A 25,534-nucleotide genomic window follows, 5' to 3' on the forward strand; every position below is an offset into this window, starting at 1 on the left:
TGGAATACTACTCAGCAATTAAAAACCAGGAAATCATGAAATTTGCAGGCAAATGGTGAGAACTAGAAAAGATCATCCTGAGTGAGGTATCCCAGAAGCAGAAAGACACACATGGTATATACTCACTTATAAGTGGATATTAGACATCCAATATAGGATAATCATCCTAAAATCTGTATACCTCAAGAAGCTAAGCAAGAAGGAGACCCTGGGTAAGATGTCAAAAGAGTATCTTAAAACACCAAAAATTTCCATTTCTTGCCAGCTTTGCTCTCTTCTAAATGGTAACCATTTCTGGGACTCTGTTCTACCCATAAGGACAGACACTGTGCATGCTGCTTTCAGTCCCAGGAAGCAGAGAACAACTCACAGCATTTCCTGTTTCCTCTATGTCCCAAGGATCTGATTCACTTAAAAAGAGATTTTAAGCTTAAATTCATGCTGCTTCCTCTGTGTTAGGACCTCTGACATTAGCAAAAATCCCTGCACTTGTAAATACCGTCCAAGGCTTCTACTTTCCCTCCATATACATTAAATTCTAATCCAAAAATGTGAGTGACCCTTTCAGACCCCTAACAACTTTATCAAGAAGCTTCTAAAATCTTCCAACATGCTGTTCATGGTCTGCGCCTCTGGAGTCGTGTTTTTTGAGAGATGTGCATGTTTTCTGGGCGTACCCTCTCATCAAAGGCCAGGCCAGCCCATCTCAGCTTCTTCAACATTCAGTCTGTCTGCTGACAAGCAGTTCCCTGCACATGGGAGCACTCTCCCAGTGGCTTTAGGAATCGCTTACTCTTGCTTCTGGAAAAGCAACTGGAGGGGGTTGTTGCTTCGCAACTTAGAGTTTCCCACACCCACCACACAGCTCTCTCCTGAAAGTCCCCTTTCTGTGTGAGGTAGCCACTTTTCATGCCTTCAGGTCCCTCACTCACACCATTGGCTGCTCTCTTTGCACAGCCATTTCTCTGGGGAACATGAGGAGGGGGGCAGGCCAAGTTCATTTACAGGCTAACTCTCTTCTTCCAGCTGCCTATCGTTCAGGCAATGCACTTCAAATCTAATGTCCAAACCTTGGAAAAGTTACACATGACCACACACTTTGAAGCTTCAGAGATTCTTTGGAATATGACCCAGGGTTCCTCTGAATTTGTGCATTGGCTTCTATTTTTCCAGTGTTCATTTACACTTGTTCTGATGATGCCATGCGGTCTTACATACACTTTTCTGGGTGTTCATTTGATCTTGGTCCACTGGGTTCTGACTCTTTTCTTATGAGGACACATCCCCCCACCCCGTTTCAGGGGCTGGGTCCTCCTACCTATTTGGACCACTTAGTGATTACCACCACCAAATGGTATTCCTGACAAAGGACACACAAGGTCTTTGATGGACAACCGCTTCCACAGCAGTTCAGAGATGGTAATAGGAGAGTCACACATTTTTCTGGCCCCATATCTCAGATCCCGAATACTAATTCCAAATTACTGAGGAAGCCCCTAACCAAGCCACCAAGTCTTGAAGAAGCACTTTTTGGTGACCGCTCTTTCCTCTTAGTCAATGGTGAGACTACTACCAGGTGGCTTAGATCTCTGATTCAGAAGGCAAATGAGCATAGCCAACAGTTCCTAATATGGTAAGCATAACGATGAAATCAGACAAATGGATGAGTTTGAATTTCCGTGAACGAAGGCACAGGAGTGACAGTCCAGCTGAAGAAGAACAGGGAGAGTATATGGCTCTGGGGTTTAGGAAGCCATGAGAGAGCTGGCAGCGTAGTAGGCTAGCTGCAGGAAGGACAGGCCTCAGGCCTCTAGAGTCTGCTGCTGGGCGTTACGTCTCTGTGGCTCTGCTTATCTTTCTTCCCTCGTGAGCAGGCTTTCTTACTCTTGGCATCCCAGCCAAGGGAGACACCTTCTCTTTTCCTTTTCATGTAACAGCCCATGTTCCACTGCATTGAGTTATCCCCAAAGTAATTCTGGTAATGGCATGGGAAGCACATTGAAAGGCAAGCCTGCGGCCCATGATGTTCACCTGAATGGGTTTTTAAATCACTCCCAGGTTATGAGTCCATGAATGGCATTAAAAACACCCCTAGAAGAAAAGCAGGCAAAGCTGTCACAGTGAATAGTGCTGTGTGCTGTCACTCTAGTGAGTAGTGTGACAGAGTTCAATAGTGCACCCCTCCTCTCTTCACAGGCGGAAGTCTCTGCTCCTAGACCACAGAATGTGGTTACTTTTGTAGATTAAAAAAAGATATTTTTGATTCTTCAAACGTTTTGTTTTCCATGTATGGGTGTTTTGCCTGTGTGTATATCCGTGTACCATGTCTGTGCCTGGTGCCCTTGGAGGCTGGAAAGGGACATAAAAGCCATCGTGTAGATGCCAGGAATCAAATCTGGGTCCTCTGGAAGAGCAGAGAGTACTCCTAACGGCTGAGCCATTTCTCCAGCCTGACTGATGTTTTGTAAAAGGTAATTAAGTGTAACATGGTCACTATGGTGAGCCCTAATCCAATATTACTGGTGTCATTATAAGACAAGGAAACATACCTAAGAAAGACCACGTGAGGACCCAGAAAGGAGAAGGCCGTTAGCACACCAAGGAGAGAGGCCTCAGGAAAAATAATACCTGCTGACTCCTTGACCTTAAACTTACAAGTTGAGAAGCCTTTAGAAATTTGAGGAGATAAATGCCTGCTTTTGAAGCCATCTAAGCATTCATACATTCTTATGCCACTCTAGAAGAATAAATAACACAGAGTATAAACAACAACAAAGCAAACAACAAAACAAAAAGAAAAACAAAACAAAACAAAACAAAAAATAAAACCAAGAGGAGGTGGGTGAGCGAGGATTGTTGAGGCAAATATAATGTAATTGTGGAAGAGATCAGAGAGTCTTCAAGGGCCATCCTCAGGAAAGCTCTCCTGGATGGTCAAGGACCAGGACCTTGCTGACAAAGACTCATGAACCAGGTAAGATGTTTAAGGAGGTAAAAATAGAAAAGCCAGTGACACACGGGCCTTGTCTGAGATGCCGCTAAAGTGAAGCCTCCGGGATTCCACAGGAACAGAACACTGTATAAGGCAGCCAAGTTAAAGGCTGCACGCCTCCCTGCGGGGACTTTGCCTCAGACTGTCTGGATTCCTGATGTGGGGGTCCTGGATGGTTTAGAAGTTCTCAGCATTCTTTCAACTCCTGGCTTTACCAGACATATGGTCGAATGTCTGCGTCAACGCATGGAGAGTCACTTGGATGTACGCATGAGCTCTTGGACATATGCACCAGTCAGGGCTTCTTGCCAGGCTAGCCTTCCTCGTGTGCTAGAGCAGACCAGGGGTCCAAACTCTGGTGAAGGCAAACCTTCTGACAGTCGTGCTCTTGTCCCTGCAGGCCTTGACCTACTGTCCCACATCTCAGCTCTCTTCCACCAAGGGCCCACCCCCATAGAAAGCCAGATGCTTCCATTATAGCTCTATGTTGTGCAGATAGTTTAGTTCTGAGGACTCTGGAGAGGGAATAAATGCCAGGGCCCAAAGAGAGAAAAGGGAGCCCTGAGAAAGAAGGCTGATGGCACTTCCTCCGTGCTGCTCCTGATTGCTGTTGATGCACTTGGATGAAAAGCTGTAGATATCCTGAAACAAAGATTGGACTTGCCCCAAGGAACCCGACGGCCCTAGCCAGCAGGAAGCAGCTAAGAAAAACTATGCCTCTTCACTAACATTTTTTCTCTCCTACCCAGTGTTGGGCCGTTGGAAGACACTGGGGTGGAGAAGGGAGAAAGAGATATTAAGAAACATAAATAAACAGATTTAAGAAGTATGCTAACAGCTCTACCCAGATTTTAGCCTTCATCTACGTGGTTAACTTACCAGATCAAGCTACAGCTCTCATTTGGCTGTACTTGCCTTCACTCTGACCTTTGACCTTTACAAGTGACTCTAGTAATAGATAGTTCTAGTGGGCCATGTTGGGGAGACACACTTGACACCACACTTAAGGCCCACCAACTTGTTTTGTTGGGCCCATGTTAAGATTTTACCACAAGCACCAAGGTATCTGAGACGGAAATGTCCACCCTTCAAGAGACTGTCAATATGGCAAACCCAGTTTCCCTTTGGGAAATTGTTTCTGTGAGTAGGCAGAGACTGGGCAAAGGGTGTTCATTCAAGATCCCAGTTCACAAGCCTCACCATGCCCAAGCACAGCACTGACAAAGCCACTCTTGTAAAATAGCTAGGATGGGGTGGATAAATCCTTCACTGTTGACTCTTACCATATTATCCAATATTACCCCATATTACCCCATGATGCCCCCATATAACCCAATGGAGGACTTTCTGCTTTCGAATATATCCAAATAATGTTTCTGGCCACCAGATACTGTTTGTAGTCAAAATGCATTACTATCCCCACATAACAGATTCCAAGGAGGACAAATGAAATGTTTGAATAACCCAAGTATTGTGGACTATTGAATACTGTGTTTCACTTTTATATTCTTTTTTTTTCTTCCTGTAATCACCCACAGACATTTCTTTAAAAACAAACTCAATAATGTCAAAAGATGCAAAAGGCTAAACTCTTAGAAAACAAAGGGACCATAAATCAGGAAAACTTTGTAGTTACTGGAAAGACACTTTAATTTTGTAGACAAAAGGCTGCATTAAGGAAGAATAATGCAATAATCAAAGGTGAAGGGATCTCCATTGTCTAGCGTCTTTCTCTGTGGGAATTTTCCCACCCCTGACAGCTGTAAAGGGGGGAGGAGCACTGACTGTGGCTGAGCCTTTATTCTCTCAGCCCTCTGCTCCCCGTGTGCCCCCGCCCCCGATCCGTCAGTAAATGTCTGCAATCATATTCTTGAGCTCCTGTGATTTCAAGGTTCATCTCTCCCATGCAGCTCAAACACTAATTATCCCAGCTGTAATTAGTAAGATAATTAAATACTGGCTCACTCCTCACTCTACCTTGGGTCGGGTCGTGATTCTCCCAGAAGACCTTGAGCAGTTCCTCAAAGCTGATGCGCTCTGGCCGGTACACAACCCGGACGACTTCTGCATGGCCGGTTTTTTCTAGAAGAGAGACAGAACATACAACCCAATTTTACTGATAACATCAAGTCATTGCAAGCTATTGGTGCTCAAAAGACCCTGCAGATGGAAGCTGAACTCTTCTCTCTGATGGAAGGCCATAAGTGTAATTGGATTTCAGTTGCTGGTCTCATCCCCAGCCTCTGTCCCCAGTTACAAAAGCAGAGCTGTCCTCCCTGGAGATTCCTGGGAAGAAGGCTTCTGTCTCCTTTCATATGAGAACTAAACTCCATTTTAATTTTTCTCCCTCCACACTCCACACATTTATTCAGGTGTGTGGGTGCATGGGCGTGGGAACTCATATGGAGATTTAAAGTGGATGTCAGGAATTATTCCTGCTCACTGTTCTACCTTCTTCACAGAGGCAAGATTTCTCAAACCTAGAGATGGATTATATGGCTTGTTGCCGGCTTGCTCTGAGGGTCTTCTATCTCTACCTGCTGCTGGGATTATAGGCGGGTTGCTGTTTTTATGTGAGGATTCTGGGGATCTGAACTCCGGTCCGAATGCTTCCGCAGCAAGTGCTTTAACTGCTGAGCCACGTCCCCAGTGTGGATTTTCATTTTTCAAATCTCACTTTTACAAAGTCTAGAGCCGGTCAGTCTGACCCAATGCTCAGGACTGGACACGCTGCAAAGGAAATTTTCCCAATTTCTTTTTACATCACGCCAAATTACAAGGAGTAAGCTTAGCTGAAGTACAGATCAGAGTAGTACCAGGGAGAGAAACCTGCAGAACTACACCGAGAACTCACTCCCATTAGATAAATTAGCAGTGAGACACAATTGCTGTGCCCTGGACACTGGGGCCCCAGTTAGAGTCAAACACCCAGGAGGCTGCATTTCCTCAGCCTAATTCCTCTCTGTGAACACTATCAATGCTAGCAAAGGTCTTTCACAGAGCCCGCTATAAGTGGGTTTATTCTCACAGGCAATCCTGAAGATTCCACAATGGGGAGGGAAGTACATGCCTCATAGCTCTTAAGGTCATGTTCTTCCTATTGGCCAGTCCCAGAACCCTGTAATAACAGGCCTTCCCACGTGACACAATCTCCATATTCAAACCTGCTCACTCTTTCTTCTCTGTCACCTTCTGCATCATAAAGAGATTGGCCTTCTCCAAAGAGAGGTCTGGCCTTTGCCTTTGGTACCTGACAGAAAAACCCTGAGATATCTAATAGAAATGAAACAGACTGTTCACAGTGCACTTCAGGATGAGGAGAAAACTAAACCCAGCAGTCTTAAGGTGGGACTGACCATGCAGAAAGAACCATGAAGCCCTGGGCTGGTGTGCTATTAGCTAACTGGGAGGCTGACCCCAGCCACACTGGGCAATCACTCTTTTGATCACGCTGACACAATGAGTGATGCCTGTGCAAAATCCTGGGACACTGAGGCTTGGCTAGGTTTCACTGCTGGGCAACTGTCATGAGTGAATGATGGAGATTAACTTATCCCAGCTCTCCTGGAGAAAGAGCGGAAGTCCATGGAATCCATCCAGACACTGCACTTGGCCTCTCTGGCTGATCTGGAGCCCTGTCCTGTCCTGCTAATAAATCCTGACCATTGCTTCACTGAATGCTGATGGTCCTTCATGTAGATGGCCAAGTGTGAGATAGTCTGGGGAGAGCTCTGAACTTAAGCCTCAGCAGGCGGGAGGGCTCACTGGCACGTGGGCTTTCTCACTTTAGTTGTGTCTGACAGCAGCTCCATTTTACAAACCAGACAGCCAAGATACAGGTAATTTAGGCTCACCCAAGGCCACAGGCATAGTGAATTTCACTGCTATAACTTAAAAATACACGCCTTCTGACCTCGTATCCAGGGGACACTCAGTATGTCAAAGGAGAGCGAGCAAGGTGAACATAGAAAACCTGAGCCCAGAAAGAAAATAAATTCTCCCATTCTCTCCAATCTTTTTAATATGTAAATTTCTTTTGGGTTACAGGAACAATATTTATGAACAATGTTAAGCCGAGAAGATGTAAGAAATGTAAGAGACAAGGAAGAATTAAAATTGCCCACTGCAATAAAGTATGAGCAAACGCCACTTATAATGACTGCATAACACCCCATCAGATGGTTGTCCGATTGCATCTTCATCCATTTTCTATCACTGGACATTTACACGAAATCCTATTTCTAACCATGAATGTAAATATTTTCCCACACTTCAGAAACATCTCAAGCCACAGTTGAATAACTGGAATTTCTGAATCAACATTTATAAATATTGAAATTTCTTAGTGCCCAGTGCCATACATACTTCCCCTCAGTAAAGCTGGCTGTGTTTTCCTGCCCCACGGGCAAGCATGAGGGCCAGTCTCTCTCACTGCTGTGATCTTCTTACTCCATATAATTCATAGCTGGAGGAGAGGGTTCCGCTTCAGTGGGAGTGGGTTCATATTACTGAAGTGAACACTGAATTTCCTGTTGATAGTCAATGTAGTTTTTTCTTTGCCCTGTTTTTCATGTTTTTTAATACAATGAGTTACTTGTAGCTACTATATTAAAGTTCTATTAAATAGTCAATCCATACAATTTTATTCAGATACCATGGTCATAGAATTTAGTATCAGCATATTTTACATCTATCTATTGCTCTTTCCATTTCCACGTGCCTGCGGTGTTTACGTGTGTGTGTGAGCACGCACGTGTGGGTGCTCCTGTCTGGGTGTGTGTACCTGCAGAGGCCTGAGGATGATGTCCACAATCACCTGAGCCCTCTTCGGCCTTATGCACTGAGGCCGGGTCTCACAATCAAACCCAGAGTTTGCCAAAGACAACCTCTGTTCAGAGGCTGGGATTGCAGGTGAGCCGAATGCCCACCCAGCATTTACACAGGTTCTGAGGATCTGAACTGTGGACTCATGGCGAGTGGCAATCACTTTAGCTACTGAGCCTCTTCCCAGGCCCCTAAGTAGATGTTATGGTAACAGATATAAAAGGGGGGGGGGGTTGTGAGAGCTTAGAAGACACAGCATGCACAACAGCTGTCTATTACACAGCTGATTTAATCATTTGAATGATTTAACTACTATAGTTATTAATGGCCCAATAATAGGAAAAGTATTAAGGGGAAGATGACACACACATGCACATGCTCATATATGTGTGCGCGTGCAACACACAGAGAGACAAAAGAAAGGACATTCCCGAATACACCACAGCATAGATGGACCTGAGCACGTTATGCCAAATGAACCGGGACAGCCGCCAAAAGACGCATACTAGATTGCATGTATGACTGCCACTGTTCTGTGCAGTCAGAACGGCAACATTTAATTACATGTATTTCTTAACAGTATGTCACTGCCGTAGAGATGGCGGGGTACATTTTGTGGGCTTCAATGTATCTTCCCATTGCTGGGGGTTACCCTCATGAGCTCTATTTCCTGACTCACGTCATCGGGGTACATGCACAGCTTCCTGGCTCTTGCCACATTTGCAAGGGACCTTTCTGAAATGGCTTAGTCATTTTTGCCCTGTCATGGGTCAACTGAGGCCGGTCTCACCGTCCCTTCAGCATCACCAACATACTTCCAAGCGGTTTTACAGGCAATAAGAGAGGGTCCCCTAATGTTCTAGTGTGCATTTATCCGCTTTTATTCAATCACTACAAATGTTGGACATGTCTTGTGTAGCTGCTTGCTTTGCGAAGCACCTGCTTGCAGCTCTGACTTCCGTATCTTGTCAGGTTCCAATGGCTTTTCACACCAAATATGATGGTGGTGGTCAGAAGTCAGCATCAGGTTTCTTCCTCCAATCACTGTCCACAGTATTTTTTTCTGAGACAGGGTTTCTCCTGAACTGGAACCAGGTTGTTTGGCTAGGCTACCTAGGCAATAAGTTCTAGGGATCCACCGGCTCGTACCACTCACCCCAGCATTTGTTACAGAGAGGAGCCACCGTGCCAAGCTTTGGTACGTGGGTGCTTGAGATTCAAACCAAGGCCCCTAAATTTGTGAGGAAGGCACCTCACCACGTGCCATGTGCAAAACATGTTTTGTTTATCCATCCATCCGCCAATGGACACTTGAGTTGCCCCTATCCCTTAGCTTCTATGAACACAAGATACAAATACTGCTGTTTACTGGAGCAAGAAAGGCACTGCCTCCTCCACAGGTGGGCAAGCCAAGGCCTCTTCACAGGTTTTCTCACAGAAGTCACACATCTAGGAAGAAACAGGATCCAAGCCCACCAAGTTTTAAATGGAGGTGAGCTATTTGCCCATCCAATGACCACAAGTAAGTATTTCAGAACAGAGGAGCCTGAAGTCTCCAGGAGAGAGCAAACGTCACACAAGCAGTGACCTATATGAAAAGTCGCACCTGTACGGCAATGGATACCCAGGCTGTCAAAAACATTAGCTTTTTCGTTTGTGATAGCAATGTGGGGTCAAGAAGATTTTTTTTTTTTTTAATTTTTAGTGTGTGTCGGGGAACAGTGGTAGGAGAGGTGAGTGGTGGGAGGTACATGCAGGTTGCATGTGTGGAGGCCAGAGGGCAACGCTGTGAAGTTGGTCCTGTCCTTCTATATTCCAGGGATCAAACACACGCTTTTGGAGCAAGCTCCATCCTATGAGCCACCTCGCCGGCCCAGGGAAGATTTCCACTCCCTAGCAAACACTTACAGCTATGATTGCCACCGACATTATTTGTAAAGAGGCTTTAAGGAGTCTGACCATTTAAAGGAAACTATCATTCAAGTTCAAGCCCCAATTTGCATTCACCTTTCAGTTTCTTTACTTTATTTCTCCAAAGCAAAAGAATCTGTATAAAAATACACACTGCAAACGATCAAAAGGATTCAAGGGACTCAGGAGCTTTATGGAAATGCTCCAGCTTGGCAGGAACGAGCTAATGCGCTGAGCTAATTTCATTCCAGAGGCCAAACTGCAAACACTGTTTTGTGCTTCCTGAGATAAAAAGGCCAGATCTTAAAAATATTTCGAGCTGCGTCCTCACATTCCATCGTGCAAATAGCATGATGGGAGCGATGTGCAAACATGCTTGTTAACAGTTAGCGGTGGCACAGCAGGTGTCTTCGCACTGCCGGACAAAAGTAGCTTGAAAGGAAAAAGAAGGACCAGGTAGGTGCCTTTTCTGAGAGTCCTGCTCCTCTGCCTGGCCCTCCAGATCCAAAGGAAGGAGCGCGGCCTCAGAGGAGTGGTTAGCGGGCTGCTGTTTCCTGCAAAATAAGCACCTAGGAAGAGATAGTGGGACCCACACTGAGCAAGGGTGGCCAGGTGCCACCCAGACAAGGCAGATCCTGGGAGATTGGGAGGCTGGGTAACGTCTTGGCTATTGAGCAGCTGAATCGCCTCCTGAAACTCTTCCTCACTGGGCTTTGGCTTTATCGTCTGCAAAATGGGAACACTAACAGCTTTGACTGCATGGGGTTATACTCAAGATTCGTTCTGTACTAGATTTTACCCAATACCCACTCAGCCTTCATCAAGAGGCGAGTCCTTGCAGATTCATCACTGTCCACTACCTAGGGACACATGCTCTTCTGCCTTACTCCTGGGACCCCTAAGTCCTATGTGATCCTCACTTCCCATCCTAAAATGGACAGCCGCCTTGCAAAGGAGGACAGCTCTACAATCAGCTCTGCTGTGTAGACATATGTCAACACAGAACACATCCATATCAACTTTATTAATAATAGCCTTCTTGGTATTGGTCTGATTAATAAGTTACTGTTATTTCAAAAACTGTTCTTTTGTTTGGGAATCTGTACTTTTACAGGATTCTCTAGATAATTTCTAATAGTTCCAAACCCACAGATCTGGAGTGGACTCATGAGCTCTTTTAGGGGTCATCCCTCTGCGCTGCTCTCCTGCGTCTTACACTAGCTGTCTTGGAGGTCAGGACGCACAGGGAAGCGCAGAGCTGTAAAGGAAGGAGGAAGCAGGTGAAGAGATGGGAAGGAAAAGACAGAGGAAACAAAGGTCATTCACTCCTTGCAAAGGTCTGTGCTGAGAGAAAGGAGCAGGTAGAGAATGAGGACCTCATGTTCTCTGGTAATAATGACAATATAGACAGGCAGCATCTGTGCCAAGCTCTTGAGATGAATGGTCCAAGCTGACACTCACAAATAACCTCAAGGCAGGCAACTTTATCATTCCCACTCTGTGGAGGAAAAAGCGAAGATACAGAAATCAAGAGACCTTTCCCAAATATATATAACGTGAAAAAAAACTGGATTTGAGTCCTGCTAAGATGGCTCAGGGCCACAGGGAACGTGAAGATAATGAAGATTGTCCCATGTGTCTTTGCATGTCTGAGAGTCACAGAAGGGCATGTTCCTTACGGCTGGAGAAGGCAGGGTGAGGAGAGGAAGGCATCATCCTCAGTGAGGCCAAGATCTCAGCAAAGGCAGGGGTTCCAGGAAGGATAAAGGGAAACAGGCCTGATCTCTCTGTCAGAGGAGTTCTTGTGGCCCTGTCATTGGTAAAGACCCACAGCTGTCCATTCCCCAGGTACCTACTACTGTCAATAAGAGACAGAAAACCCATCCATGCCTAGAATATTGCTTCTCTGCCACTTTGAGTGGTTGTCAATATAAAATTTACAAAGTCCATTTTGACTGCTAGGAAAATCAAGGCTAAGCTCCCAAGCAAAAGGGACAACCAAGAACTTAGCAGCCAACAACGCTCTCCCATCCTCTGTGCAGTGGTATGTGGCACCTGGTCTGGCCCCAGGGCTCTAGGACAGGTATGATCCTGCACTCTCCTGGATCCAGGTCCCCTCTCCACCGGATCCCAGATCCCCTATCCGCAGAGCCTCTAAGTTGTAATGCGGACACCTCCCCACTCCCAGGGCCTCTTGATACCCAGCTTTCCCCAGAACTATACCAAATCGAGAGACACAGGAAGAGCTGGTGCACAGGGGTCCAATGGGATCAGCTCAGCTCAGGGCCTAGCACCTCAGCAGAGTTATGTCCCCTGAGGTCATGCAAAGGGTCTCTGTGAAGAGGAGAGCTACACCCAGAACCCAGAACCCAGAACCCAGAACCCAGAACCCAGAACCCAGAACCCAGAAGGAGTTCAAATGACAATGATTCCTTCCAAATACCAATGGACAGCCTTTCTTGGACCCTGAGTCCCACGGGGCTCCATAGGGCCAGCTCTCTGCAGGTAATACTCCCATGCTAGCTGTCTTCAGGGTGTTCTATCACCCGCCCCGCCCCCTCCAGGACACAGTGAGCTCCTAGAGTGAAGAGACCTAACAGCTACTCTCCCCTGCAGCTCTCCCCTGTCCCTCCCTGGGACGGGGCACAAGACACAATGTGAATAAACACACATGGATCAGATGACAAGGTGTACTGAATTTTCCCACCATTCATTTAGCCTTCGTCCAGATGGAGGTCCATAAAGACCCAAATACTGTCCACTAGCCTAATGGCACATGCTGTGCTTTGAACGCCCTGCCTCTAACCTCCCAAATCCAACATGAGCTCCACTTCTCATCCTAAAATGGGCATCCTACCTCCCAGAGGAAGATACCAAATGAACCAAAACAACAATACAGATGGGCCAACATGATATCTTATTTATTCATTGATTTATAAGCATGAATCAAATCTCACAAAGTCCCACATGCTGTGCCAAGTATTGAGGATTCAATGATGACAAATGGTAATAGAATAACAACAAGGAGCCCCTGTCCCATGTGCATTGCTTCACGCCGCAGTCTAGGTAAGGAACTGATCTGTTGAATAAAAAGACCAGATCTATTTTATTTACCCTGCAGGCTGAAGGAATGGGAGAAGTGAGCTACAGAGATTTTTTTTTCATTAAATAATAACTATTCTTCAATACCCCGCATCCTTTCCCTGCCAACCAGATTCAGCTGAGCCACGGAACCAAATAAAAGAACACAAAAAGACCCAGGTGTTTGAAGGGAGAAGACGGGAGAGAGGGTGGATGAATAATATTCCCCTTTCCCACACGAGATTCAAAACACTACTTCTCTCCTGCTAATTAACTACAAAGAGGTAAGGTGTCAGCTCAGTTTCATCTCCAGCTCCCGCCGATAGAAAATGCGATTTCTAACAATGTACTCATTATAAAAAAAAGTCCTAATACATCAAAATTGGATGCCCTGTGGAGTTCATTATAGGATCTGAGGAGCGTCTATGCTGCCATTTTATCTTGGCTTTCTTCCTTTTGTCTCACCTGTCACTTAAAGCGTCCAACAAAAAAAAAAGAAAAAAAAAGAAAAAAAAATGTAGGCTTTAAAAAGCATCCTATTGATTGAAACAGGGGAAAAAATCTGTTAGAGTGATTGTATTTTTTTTTTTAATCTGGTCCTCCATGGGGAGACATGGTGGGGAGTTTCAGAATCTGCCAGTAGGTATTTTATGTGGACATATCGTCCTGAGACTATTCTCTCAGAGGACTGATATAACCACAAGTGGGTACTTGCTCAGAAAAATCCCCCAAGAAGGCCGTTAACTTTAACTTTTGGTGATACTGAACAGTTTTCACCACTGCCACAGATATGTGAAGGGAAAAGTTGGGGCCTAGTACAGGAACAGGCTTTTTACTCATTTCTGCATGCAACATGCTGATTGCAGAGGCAGCCAACAGCAGGTGAGCTGGGTTTACGGGACAACGAGTATATGAAGGGTTCATGCGTGAAGTAGCTGATGCTCATTTTGCAGAGCTGCACCAGAGCCTTTCTACCATGAAACGGGTAGGCAGGATAAGCTATTAGCAGACATATCTGTCAGGCACAGGCCTTTTGGAGCTGAAAGAACAAATGCAAACTATGCTGGATGGCCTGATATTAACACAGGTATTGCACACTGAGAAAGCAGGACTCTCTGAGCAGGTGAGATTAAATCCCTCAGTATGAAATGAAGCTGATGTACCAGGTTGTGTGTTGGGCTACACAAGGAAAGCAGTTCACAAATACTACAATGTAGGATTGCTTAAAGATTTATTTATTTTTATTTTATGTATATGAATATTCTGTTTGCATGTAGGTAAGTGTACTACTGCATGTGTGTGTTTCTGATGTCCTTGTAGACCCGAAGAGGATACTAAATCCTTTGAAACCGGAGTTACAAGCTGAAACATGGATGCTGGGAACTGAACCCAGGTCCTCTGCAAGAACAGCAAGTTCTCAAAACCATCTTCCATCTCCCTGTGGCACTTTTTGACACTTATCTTTACCCCTGCCCCTTGACTCCCAACTAGAATTCCAACCCCAGGATTCCTGGGGATAGGCCTGGGTGTTCTCATGGCCTCCGTGGGTGCTTCCATTCAGAGCTGGAAAGGGAAATTTTGGGCACATGGCTATAAACAGTCTCGGAATTTTAAGGGTCATATTGTCTCCTACCCCACTGCACCATCCACAGGAGCTGCACACCACTGAACAACGTAGCACATGCCACTGCTTGAATATCCTAGTTGCTGAAAATTTCCATCTTTACTGAGTACAAATCCACTTCCTTCTATCCTGGGACCATGTTGTGCCTTTTAGTGACTATTCATCTCTCCACAATGAATAGAAGGGTCGAGCCAAAGCATTGTTGGTTGTTAAACAGGCACCGACTAGGAGTCAGAAGCCCCTACACCCTCATGAGGTTCAGCTCACAGAGAGTCAGGCCTCCTTTAACCACAAGTTATTTGTCTGTGAAATAGAGAACCAACACTGTCTCATCCATCCCCTACTAGCTACCTACTGGGTCAGAAGCCTTCAACGGTACACAGACAATGCAAAGCGCTTTGGGAATGTACCTGTAGCAATCAAATCTAGGAACTGCTATTACTGCACACCACCAAGAATGATGAGCCACGTTATAATGCAGCTTCATTCCTTTACCCTCAAACTATTCTAAGATTTAGAATCTGGGTTTACACAGCTGTATTGGCAGGATCAGCTCTTGGGTGGGTTTGTTTGGGTAAGCTGTCACGAGGAGGTTTGTGATACAAAGTGTGCTCCAGCTCCAAGAGGGCTAGAAAACAGCTAGAGACCCCTTGATATGATGGTGACAAAGAGGTCTTGAAACCAAGTCCTGTTCTTTTTCATACTCTTAAAAAAGCATTCTCAGCTTTGAATGACATGGGTGAGAAAGAGCATCTCCTCAGAGGCTGCTATGATAACCTAGTAGCTGCTTGCACAGGATGGCCATGGGAGCTGCCCAAAGTCATCCACAGACAACCACACAGCCCTTTGCATCTGACTCACAGGACATTTGTTTTTTGAGCCCGTGTCGTGGCCACATACTCTCCTAGCGTGCATGGTATACAAACGCCCCACACAGAATATATCCCGAGGGTCACAGGGCAAGAGGGGCTTCGACTTATCTGGATGTAGCTGTTGTTTATTAGCAGTGCTGGAGAAATTCCTGTATACGCTCATTCCTGCTGAAATCCACCCCACGCCCGCATTAAACCACTTTTGAGAGAAATGTAACTAAAAGCCAAGTCTTCAGATTTATTCAGAACATAGAAATACTACCAGCTGCCTGGGAAGCTTTGGGTTGTTGGTGGGGGGGAGGGGTGGTTGGTTGGTTGGTGTTTTGTTTTGGTTTGGTTTGGTTTGGTTTGGTTGTTTTTGGTTTGTTGAGACAGGGTTTCTCTGTGTCACCCTGACTGTCCTGGACTCACTTTGTAGACCAGGCTGGCCTCGAACTCACAGAACTCTGCCTCTGCCTCCCACAGTGCTGGGATTACAGGCATGCACTACCACACCTGGATTTTTTTAAGTTTTTTTTTTTTTTCCTAAATTGCACTGTTTTGTTTTAGTTTTTGTTTGCATTTTGGTTTTTAGAGACAGGGTTTCTCTGTGTAGCCTCTGCTGTCCTGGAGCTCACTCTGTAGACCAGACTGGCCTCAAACTCACAGAGATCTGAGTGCCTTTGCCTCCCTGCGTGAAGCTTTGAGGTTTTCCACCTGTTCAGGCCCAAGATCCCTGTTGAACCACAGGGCACACAAATAAACCCGATATTGTTACCTCAAAATGATGCAAACCAGATAAGCAATGAAGGCTACATCTTTATGCATGAATACATATACATGCATAGCCACAAACCAGGCAATTCTAGGAGCTTAGCTCACTGGGGTCTAATCAAACCATTCTCAATGACCATGATATTACTCTCATAAACACCCAGATAAGGGGCAGCCACTAAATTATTGTACCAATGGATTCCCATAGAGCCAAACTCAGCTGTGGCTAGATTGATATTGGGAATCTTTTAAATTTGATTAGTAAGCTCTGATGACAGCTTGTAATTAATTTAGGCCCCATAGACATGTCCTTAGGAGCACACCAAATAGATTCAACAATGGAGTGCTGGGAAGCTGTGCCAAGGACATTGACATTGCAATCAGAAAATGACTCAGATGAATTCTGCGGCTTCCCTAAGTCTTGGGTCCCCCAACCACGGTTTCTTCTCACGGCTGATGGCCACATTAACCAAGAAAGTTGATGTTGTCTCCAAACTTATTTAGATCAATTTTTTTTATCTTATAGTTGAATAACTTAATCAGATATCAATCTAGAGAAGAAACAAGACTAGAAAATGTTCAGAACTTCATTTCTATTAAAAAATAAGTTTGTGACATTAGTAAAACTCAATTAAAGAAAGCTTAAATTAAAAAAAATATGCACAATCAGATATGGGCAAGACTGCACAAAGCCTGGGGAACATAAGCATTAGGAACTGAGAGGGGTCGGGGAGAGAATGAGTAGAGGACCCAGCAGATGGCAAGAGAAGGCTTTGCAACCAGCCCAGTGTCACAATGGCTATTTCTGTCACCTCAGACTTCAGAGTCAATTAGGTTGGCCACAGAGGGAGCACAAAATGGACACCTGTAACCAAAATGACAGCAAGGCTGGCAACTTCAATCTTCAGTGGGCATGCTAATGCCTGAAAGCATCTTGCTAAATGAATGTTGTCATTTTTGTCTGGGCAGATAGATTCCCATTCCAAAGATCCCTATCACAGTGAACCACAGCCGAGCCAGTGAGTATGAGCTTGGAAACAGGACTTCTAAGACACAGGCAAACTGGTCATGACTTCTGCAGCATGTTCTCAGCCTCCGCCACTTCTCCAAACTGCCAGTGCTCACACTTGCCTGATCTTGCTGCAGAGGTTGGGAGAGGGGACTGTTTGCAAAGCTTGTTTGTTTTCATGGATGAAAGGGTTTTGATTAGTACAAATGATAAATTATTACCATTCATTAGCAAGGACAAATGAATTGTTTTAGGTCCCAATGCATCTCTGACATCCACACGTACAAGGTGGAGGGCTGGGAAGCAGGGGCTCTGTTCACAGCACCGTGACAGAACAAAATCACCTCCCTCCATTTTACAGAGAGCACTGCAGAGTGGCCTCAAAACCTGAAAAGTAAGTCCCATATTTCTTTGTCCCTTTATCTCGAAAGCAGAGGAAATATAATTAGAAATGTGGCTAAGAAGCCTCCACTATTGTTCACAGTGACAAGCTTCAGATGTTTGGCTCCCAGCACAATAATGGCTGTGGTCTTGATCAGCGCCCCTTCACAAAGCAGGCCCTTGCTTCACACACAGGGTGGGGTCAAGGTTTCTGGCATAAAGAACAAAGTAGAATTCCCTACAGAGGACCCACTCCACAGAGGCCGGTCATTGTGTAGCTTTGATACCATTTTCTCCCTGTAGCACAAGCCAGAATTGTCCTTTAAAGACAGTTCCATATGTCTAGCACTTTCCTGAAGTGGGTTGTACTGGGTGTGTTAGCTCCCACACTCACCAGACCTGCATTATTCCAGCATTGTGCTTTCAGGACCAGAGGGTCTAAGCTGTGCTTGCCAGTGAGCAGGTACTGCCATGGTCATGATTTCTGCCATGCTATCAAGCTTTGTCGGCCTAGACTCCTGGCACATGATCCTTGGTGGAAGATGATGGGTCCACTATCCCAATTCATTTTCATTAAGTTGACCCTTTTTGATAATGAGTTAAACTTTCTTAATTGATACTTCCAATGGAAAAGGAAGGAAGGGAGGAAGCAGGAGGGGTGATAAGAATTGGCTCATGAAGACTTAAAATATGGAGCCCAGGGTTATTTTAACTTATTGGTGATTTCAATAGAAAATGCTTTTCCCTTTGGTAACAAATTTAGTGAGATACAATTCACCCATTTAAAGTGCATGCTTCAAAGGGTTTTTAGAATATGTAGAGTTGGGCAACTATCACCGCAGTCACTCTGAAAATAGTCCCATCGCTTGCAAACTCTTCAAAATGATAGAAAAAGGGAGTTAATCCTCCCAACACATTCCACAAGGCTTGTATAATTTAACCTCAAAATCAGGCAAACAGTATGAGAAAGGAAAGTTAAGTCCATTACATCAATGAACTAAAGCACAAACACCAAATCAAGCTCGACCGTAAACCGAACCCAGCAGTACATGTGAATGCTAAAATTTCATGCAGTGCAGATTTACCCCCAAATGTGATAAAAATCACCTCAGCACATTTCATGAAAGTTGATTCTACAGTATGTATGGCAGAGCAGTGGGTTAAGAATGGCCCAGATGCTCCCAAAAAAATCTCTCTGAAAAGGCCTTCCTCCTCAAACGCATAACTGATGACCACCATGGTGCTTTCATGGAGCAAGAGACACATAGACCCAAAGAGAAAACAGCAGCCTAGAGACACCCCGGCAAACAGTAAGCTTGGAATAAGACCAAGTCTCTGTGGTAGATCTCTGGAGAAATTGATGGTTCATTAAAAAAGTTAGATCCCTACATAATAATTAAAACCCAACTCTATATATACTAAAAGTTTTGTTATAAAAGGAAAAACTCTTTATCTTTCAGAGCCAACAGAAGGAACTTATACTATAGTATAATCCTGGGTTAGGAAATATTTTTAGCCAAGATACAAAATGTAGGAACTGTGAAGAAAAAGATTAAATTAAGAAAATTTTCTTATCACAAGACACAATAAAGAAAAATATCTGTTATGCATAAAAGCATCAAAGAATAAGCATCTAGAATTGACAAAGAACTCTTTAAAATGAAGAAGGGAATAGCAAAAAAAAAATCTCAGAATAAAATTAGTCATACATATAAAGAAGGATTCTACAGATGAAAAATACAAATGGCCAACAAACACATGAAATTACTATAACCAAACGGAGGCAAATTAAAAGCACAAGATGCCGTTTGAAACCATAGACTCATCATCAACCAAAACATACATCCGGTAATAGGGACATCCTACCTTGGAAATCAATGGCTAAGATTACTACAGAGACTCAGCAATTTAGACACCTTTAGACAGACACAGTAGCCGATGGGCAGTTAGCAGGAGCACCTGTGAGGATGCAGCCACAGAAGGAAAACAAAAATAATCTTCACCAACCTGTGGCAAAATACCAACAAATGCAAAGTACGGAGAGGAGGTTGATTTTAGCACACAGTGAGAAAAATGATGTCCATCGTGGTGAGAAAGGCACAGTGACAAGTGACTCCCTGGTGGCTGAAGTGCTTGTTATGAGGCAGAGAGCTGGGTGGGAACCAGCACTGGCCTATGACCTCGTAATCTGGGCCCTGTAGTCCTACTTCTTCCTGCCAGCGAGGACCCCTGCACAAGAGTTTTCCCAGCCTCTCTAGAAAGCACTTCCAGACCAAGTGCTCAAATCTTGGAGCCTGCAGATTTGGATACAAACTGCAAGAACAACTGAATGTTTGTAAGTTTAAAAAGATACTGAACCAGGAAGGAATAGGTGGTCAGTGGGAGAAAAAGAAAGCCAAAGCACTAGAGCCCACAAGTCCTGTTGGTGGATCTCAAGGACGAAGAAACATTTGGTGAGGACAAAATTCACGCAAGATATGGTCAGCATGGTAGCACTTTAAAAAATAGCCCGAACAGGAAAAAGTAGATGTGTTGCCTTGGGACACACACAAACACAGATGTGCATGGATGCACGCATGCAAGCATGGATGCATGCACGCATGCTCATTAAAAAATGTCAACAAAGAGCAGGGGCCGATAAATGCTGCCTTCCCAGAGCTGCGATGGGTGTGGACGGCGCCTCCCGCTGCCTCGTTCTCTGCAACGAGGTAGGGGCTTTGCTGTAGGTAGAGCCTTGTATTAGGCTTCCCTAGGCTTTGCAACTTCAGCTAACTTCACAGAGTTTCTTTTGTGGAGTGAATGCCCCATTTTCCCTAAAAATTAGCACCTGGTATAGTCCTGGACCACCTCATAGCTCAGTGATTCACGCCGAAAAGCAAAAAGGCAGCATTAATTTTTATTTTCACACTTCAGAACAAGTCCTGACTAACACCGCACTTGAGAATTTAACTTTTAATTATCTGCGCACAAACACAAGTTGTTTACTCTTCTGAGTTTTCTAGTGACCCCACACTAATGCACACCTGAAAACGATTGTTTTCATTGCAAAGGCTGAGACCGAAACCCCCTTTCCCTACTCTATTAAACTCTAACCTTCAAGCCTTCACCTTTCAGCCTTGTAAATGACAGAATCTAAAACAATGTTTGGAGAGTGTGCCCTGATTCTTGGAAAGTATCTGCCAGGAAGTTAAACAGGATTGCTTTCTGCAGCAAACTTTAAAGTGAACGAGAAAATAAACCATGGCAATAGCACCATGGGATGGCTGGGTTAATCAAGAGTTAGACCGTGACCCAGGAGCAGCGTTGATAAGGCTGGGGAGGCCCTGTCTGAGGATGCATCAGGTAAGGAAGCATGGAGCAGGAGGAGATGGGGCTGGCTTCTTCGCTCTGGGCTTTGTCCACTTACTTCCCCCGCCCCCCCCACCTCTCTGACCTCTCCAGGACTGATAGAGGGAAAGAGTCCAGCCTTGCCTATTGGTGAGGCCACAGACCTTTCGGATCCTTCCTACCCTTAAACCACATGGAAAAAAATGGTTTGAACTCACATACACACACCCCCCCCACAAGTATGCACACATACACATGCATGGTGCACATGCTAAGAACCAAGACTTAACATGTAGACTTGAAAGTGGCCATTTTCATTGCAAAAGCAGATCCTAAAACCCCTGGAGTCAGAGGCTGCATTGTGTCCTTCACGCTAGACTTGTATAATCAAGCTCAATGCCTAGGACCTCAGGATGGCAGTATATTCAGAAACTTTATTTGGTCATGAAGTTAAAATGAAGAAAACGGGAAGGGCTACAATCGAAGTGTCTGTTGCTCTTTTAAGGGCTGGGGAGATGACTCAGTAGTTAAGGGCACTTGATGTCCTTGCGGAGAACCTGGGTTTGGTTTCCAGCCCCAACATGGCAGCTCATGACATTCATGACTCCAGTTCCAAGGGGGTCTGATGTCCACTTCTGACCTCCACAGGCTCCAGGCACATAATGGTAGACCAATATTTAGAATAGGGTCTCTCACTGTTCACCAAGCAGGCTGGGTAGCCAGGAAGCCCTATAGATCCAGCTGTCTCTAGTCCCTAGTGTTGGTATCACGATTGCCAGCATCACGCCCAGCTTGTATGTACTCGTATGCCTACAGAGGCCAAAGGTCTACATCATGTGTCCTCTAATACTTTCCATCTTAGTTTTTGAGCTAGGGTCTGGTCTCTTCACAGAACTGAGAACTCACTGATTGGCTAGACAGGCCTGCCAGTGAACTCTAGGGATTTATCTTGTCTCTGTTGCACCTTCCTCCAGTGCTGGAGCTAGAGACATGCTGTTGCCATGCCTGGCTTTTTACATGGATGCTGGGGATCCCCCCTTATGTGATCATGTTTGTACTGCTTTACCTTCTGAGCCACCTCTCCTGCCCTCACACCTAGCTATTTTACTGGATTCTGGGGATCAAACTTAAGACCTGCTTGTGTGGCAAACCCTTGACTAACTCTGCAACCACCATGGCCAGCAGAGTACAGATCTTTAGGAGGCAAGAAGGTAGTTTGGTTCAATACAACTAAAAAGCTGGTGTTGACGCAAACTTTGGGAGCCCGACACTCAGTAGTTTCCTTTGAACATATTCAAGCACAGCACAATTTGATGAAAATGTGCCAGGTGATAATTAACTCAATCCTGTGTGCACAATAAAGCTTCGGACATGACTACATTGGAACTCTTCATAAAGCACATGTGACATCTTCCATAATGGGTTCCATAGATTGACCACATGTGACACCTTCCACAAAGATAGGTTCTATAGATTGACAAGCTCATGAGGGCCTCAGGGAGGATCCACTGTGGTCTCCCTCCACCACACAGTTAGAACAAAATGTCACCAGACTAATAACCACATCTGTTCCCAGGCTTCTGGGCAGATAACAGAACATGCATCCCTTCCTTCCAAGGAACAACCCTGTGTATTTAATATCCCTGGTTCTCTTAGTGCTTATCTGTGAGCACAAGAACCTCATTACCTCCTACACCGCTGACTCATCCTCAGGCCTGTGGGAGAGAAGTGTCTGAAAACATGCTGAGGTGGCTGTCATCTCTAGGGTCTATCTCTGAGACATACACAAGCTTAGCGCAGGTGGCCGGAAGCGTGGCTGATCTACCTAGCATCTAACATTGTGTACCCTTCCTAGTGGCGTGTCCACCTCTTGAAATGGAGTTCATCTCTGTCCTTCCCAGCAGGAATTCTATACCTACCTCATCCCCCCAAATTCCAGGAATGAATAGTAAGTGACTAGATGTTCCCAGAAGTCTACTTCATTTGATCTGAGGTCATGACAAAACATCCACTTAGCTGATTCTTCTGTGTAGGAAGGATGCTCCATCTAACTTCCCAAAAGAAATCTCCTGAAACCTTCTGTGTGATGCTGGTCTAAAGAGTTCTATAACTATCTCCATGAACCATACAAGTAGTACAAAACCCCTATGATGAAGTTGGTGCTCAGACTCTCCTGTTTTGTCCTGGGCTCTGCAGAGTTAAGCATCTAGCTGTTTCCTGTTCCTGCTGCCTGCTTTCTGAAAGACATGAAGGGAGCTGATGATCAAGAGGCAGAACCAGATACAAGCTCAACCAAGAGGCCTGTTGGGCTGGATTGCCATCTCTTCCCTCCAGGTGAGCAAAATGAGTTGGCTGTACCACTGTTCCCCATGTGCAATGAGACAGGAGGACCAGCCTGAGATTTGTTTCTGGGAGAACCCTGGGACCTAATCTTCTGAAAGGCTGCCTTTGGGCTGCATTCTGTCTTTGAACCCTAGGCATCTAAGATCAGAGCTTTCTGCAAAGCAGCTAACCACCAAGTGCTTCTTAACCAGATTCTAAATGCATTGATCTTTGAGAGCTGAGGTCAGCTGGGATTCACGGGGTTCAGAAGATGGAATAAGCTGATGAGTCTTTACTATCTTTTTGAAATAGTTTGAAACATATGTCTGTGTTAGTGGGTAATTTACTTGGTGTCACATAGTTTTGAGTGTGGTGTGTGACTTGGTGCCATCATCCTTTACAGCTCATTCCTCCCATCACTATCCTCGGGGAACCCTTTCCTAAAGTTCCTCATGCAGGCTAGATGCTTTCACTTGAATTCACTCTCTTTCCCAACCTCATCTGGCCAACTCCTTAGTGACTCCTTCCTGTCCTTTTACTCCTGGGAACCCCCAGAACTCTTTTCTCCACTGGGACTGGAGAGCCTCAGTTATTTGTACACCAGATCAGAACTATTGTCTCTGTTCTTAGATGATGAGCTGCTTGAGTTACAGCACGTTGTCTATGGGCTTCTGTTCCCTCTAGCACCTGCATTGTAAAGTGTGTGGACAACCACTCAACAGATGACGGGAATAGTGTGTGTCCACTCATTTGTCACAATGATGCCACGGTTTATGCTGTGGGGGTGGGGAAGACTGCCAGAAGAGGCCGATACACACAATTCACTTACAAGGATGAGCTGGAAGCCATTATGCAGTAAAACAAAGTCACAATTTTTATATTTCTTCAGATGTAAAAATATGCCTAGAAAGACTTCTAAGTTTCATTCTGTGGGTCCCTGTGAGCAAACAAAATCTTCATGCAAAGTCATCAGGACGAGGATGAATTAGATCACCATGTGAGAGTAGATCTCTTGTGAAACCAGCACTATGGAAAAAGGAATTTGTTCGCCCTAAAATTTGTACAGTAGGCAGGCAGGCTGAAAGACTCATAAAGAACACTATTTTTATCCACATGGATGTATCTCAGCATTAAATCCTATAGCATTTTCAAACATTAGCTTTAATGGGAACTGTGTTAAATCATATGCCTCTATATGAAGTGAGACTGACGAACATAGTTGTTCTATGTGTCCATGAGGCAAACATCTAGAGAAGCTCACCCACCAGAGTTGTAGATGCACACTGGTAAACACATGCCTAAGTACAAACATTTCAGTGTGCATGGCTCCACCTTCTAAGGACTCTACAACCTCCCAAACAGGGCTATCAATGCAAACCATGTGTTCAAAACATGACCCGTGGGGGTCATTTCTTATCCAAACTACCACAGTCACTATACTAAACGATCAGGCAAGTCCTGGCACGTGGTTTGGCTGACACTGATTGCTGGCCATCCAACAGCTGTCTTCCTGCGGATGTGCCTGCCTAACAGCAGAGAATGGCAGGCACGTGGGGTCCCTGGGATGCCTCAAGGTATTCTCTGTTCTCTTACTGGCCATTTCATTCACATTTTTAGATATTAATTTAGATCTGGGTACATGATACATCTCTGGCCAAGAGACACAGGAGGGTGGCTTGTTGGAAGACTTCTAGAAAGTCCTCCTCACTAAAGGACAAAGAGATGTCTTCTTGACATTGGGATATTGTGGTTGAGATCATGATGGATAAAGCTGTGGCAGGCAGTCTGTGACAGTGACAACACAGCCAAAACCTAGGATGGCAGAGCAAAATTATAGGAACTGAATTCTTAAGACTTGTTTTAATATTTTATTTACTCATCTGGAACATTCTGACTCCTGGTTATATATATTTAAAAAAAAAAGTACACATCCCCAATCTTAAGCCAGTATTAGCTGAGATTCCTGCAGCTTATTGCTGAAAGTGTTCTAAATAAATACATACTGGATCTTGGATCTCATTAAATTCTCACATCAGTGGAATAAAGCAGGCTTAGAAGAAAAAAAACAAATAAAATAGCAAAATGTTCAATATTTTTTTTGCCAAGGTCACATGCCTGTAAATGGCATAGCTGAATTCACAATCAGGTCTGATTCCAAATTTGGTGTTTCTTCCAATGAAACCAGATGATGCACACACAAAAGCCTAGAGCAGGAAGGCCTCCTGTCAATCATGCTGACATCCTTAACAAGTCAAAGACAACCATGCCACTGGCAGAAGAGACAAGCCACCCAGCACACGTGCTGCTCTGTCAGACTCTGTGATTGCCACCGAGTCACTTACATTTCCCAATTCTGAGACTTCCAGTCTTCATCTATAATTTAAAAAGGGAACTCAAGACACACATCTGCAAGTAGGAAGCATGCCCCACTTTCCACG

At 44.8% G+C, this 25,534-nt stretch overlaps 1 protein-coding gene across 7 annotated transcripts in view; it reads right to left on the bottom strand.

Annotated features, from left to right (window-relative positions):
- The window catches only part of Msra (methionine sulfoxide reductase A), a 313,853-nt gene that overhangs the window by 102,931 nt on the left and 185,388 nt on the right, over positions 1-25,534 (bottom strand). For all 7 annotated transcript variants that reach the window (XM_060391311.1, XM_060391310.1, XM_060391312.1 and 4 more), the window contains one exon: positions 4,970-5,074. In XM_060391311.1, the coding sequence (XP_060247294.1) occupies positions 4,970-5,074 (105 nt within the window). The remainder of the gene's footprint in view (positions 1-4,969; positions 5,075-25,534) is intronic.

Source organism: Meriones unguiculatus, chromosome 9, assembly GCF_030254825.1.
Source record: "Meriones unguiculatus strain TT.TT164.6M chromosome 9, Bangor_MerUng_6.1, whole genome shotgun sequence".
Taxonomy (NCBI): domain Eukaryota; kingdom Metazoa; phylum Chordata; class Mammalia; order Rodentia; family Muridae; genus Meriones; species Meriones unguiculatus.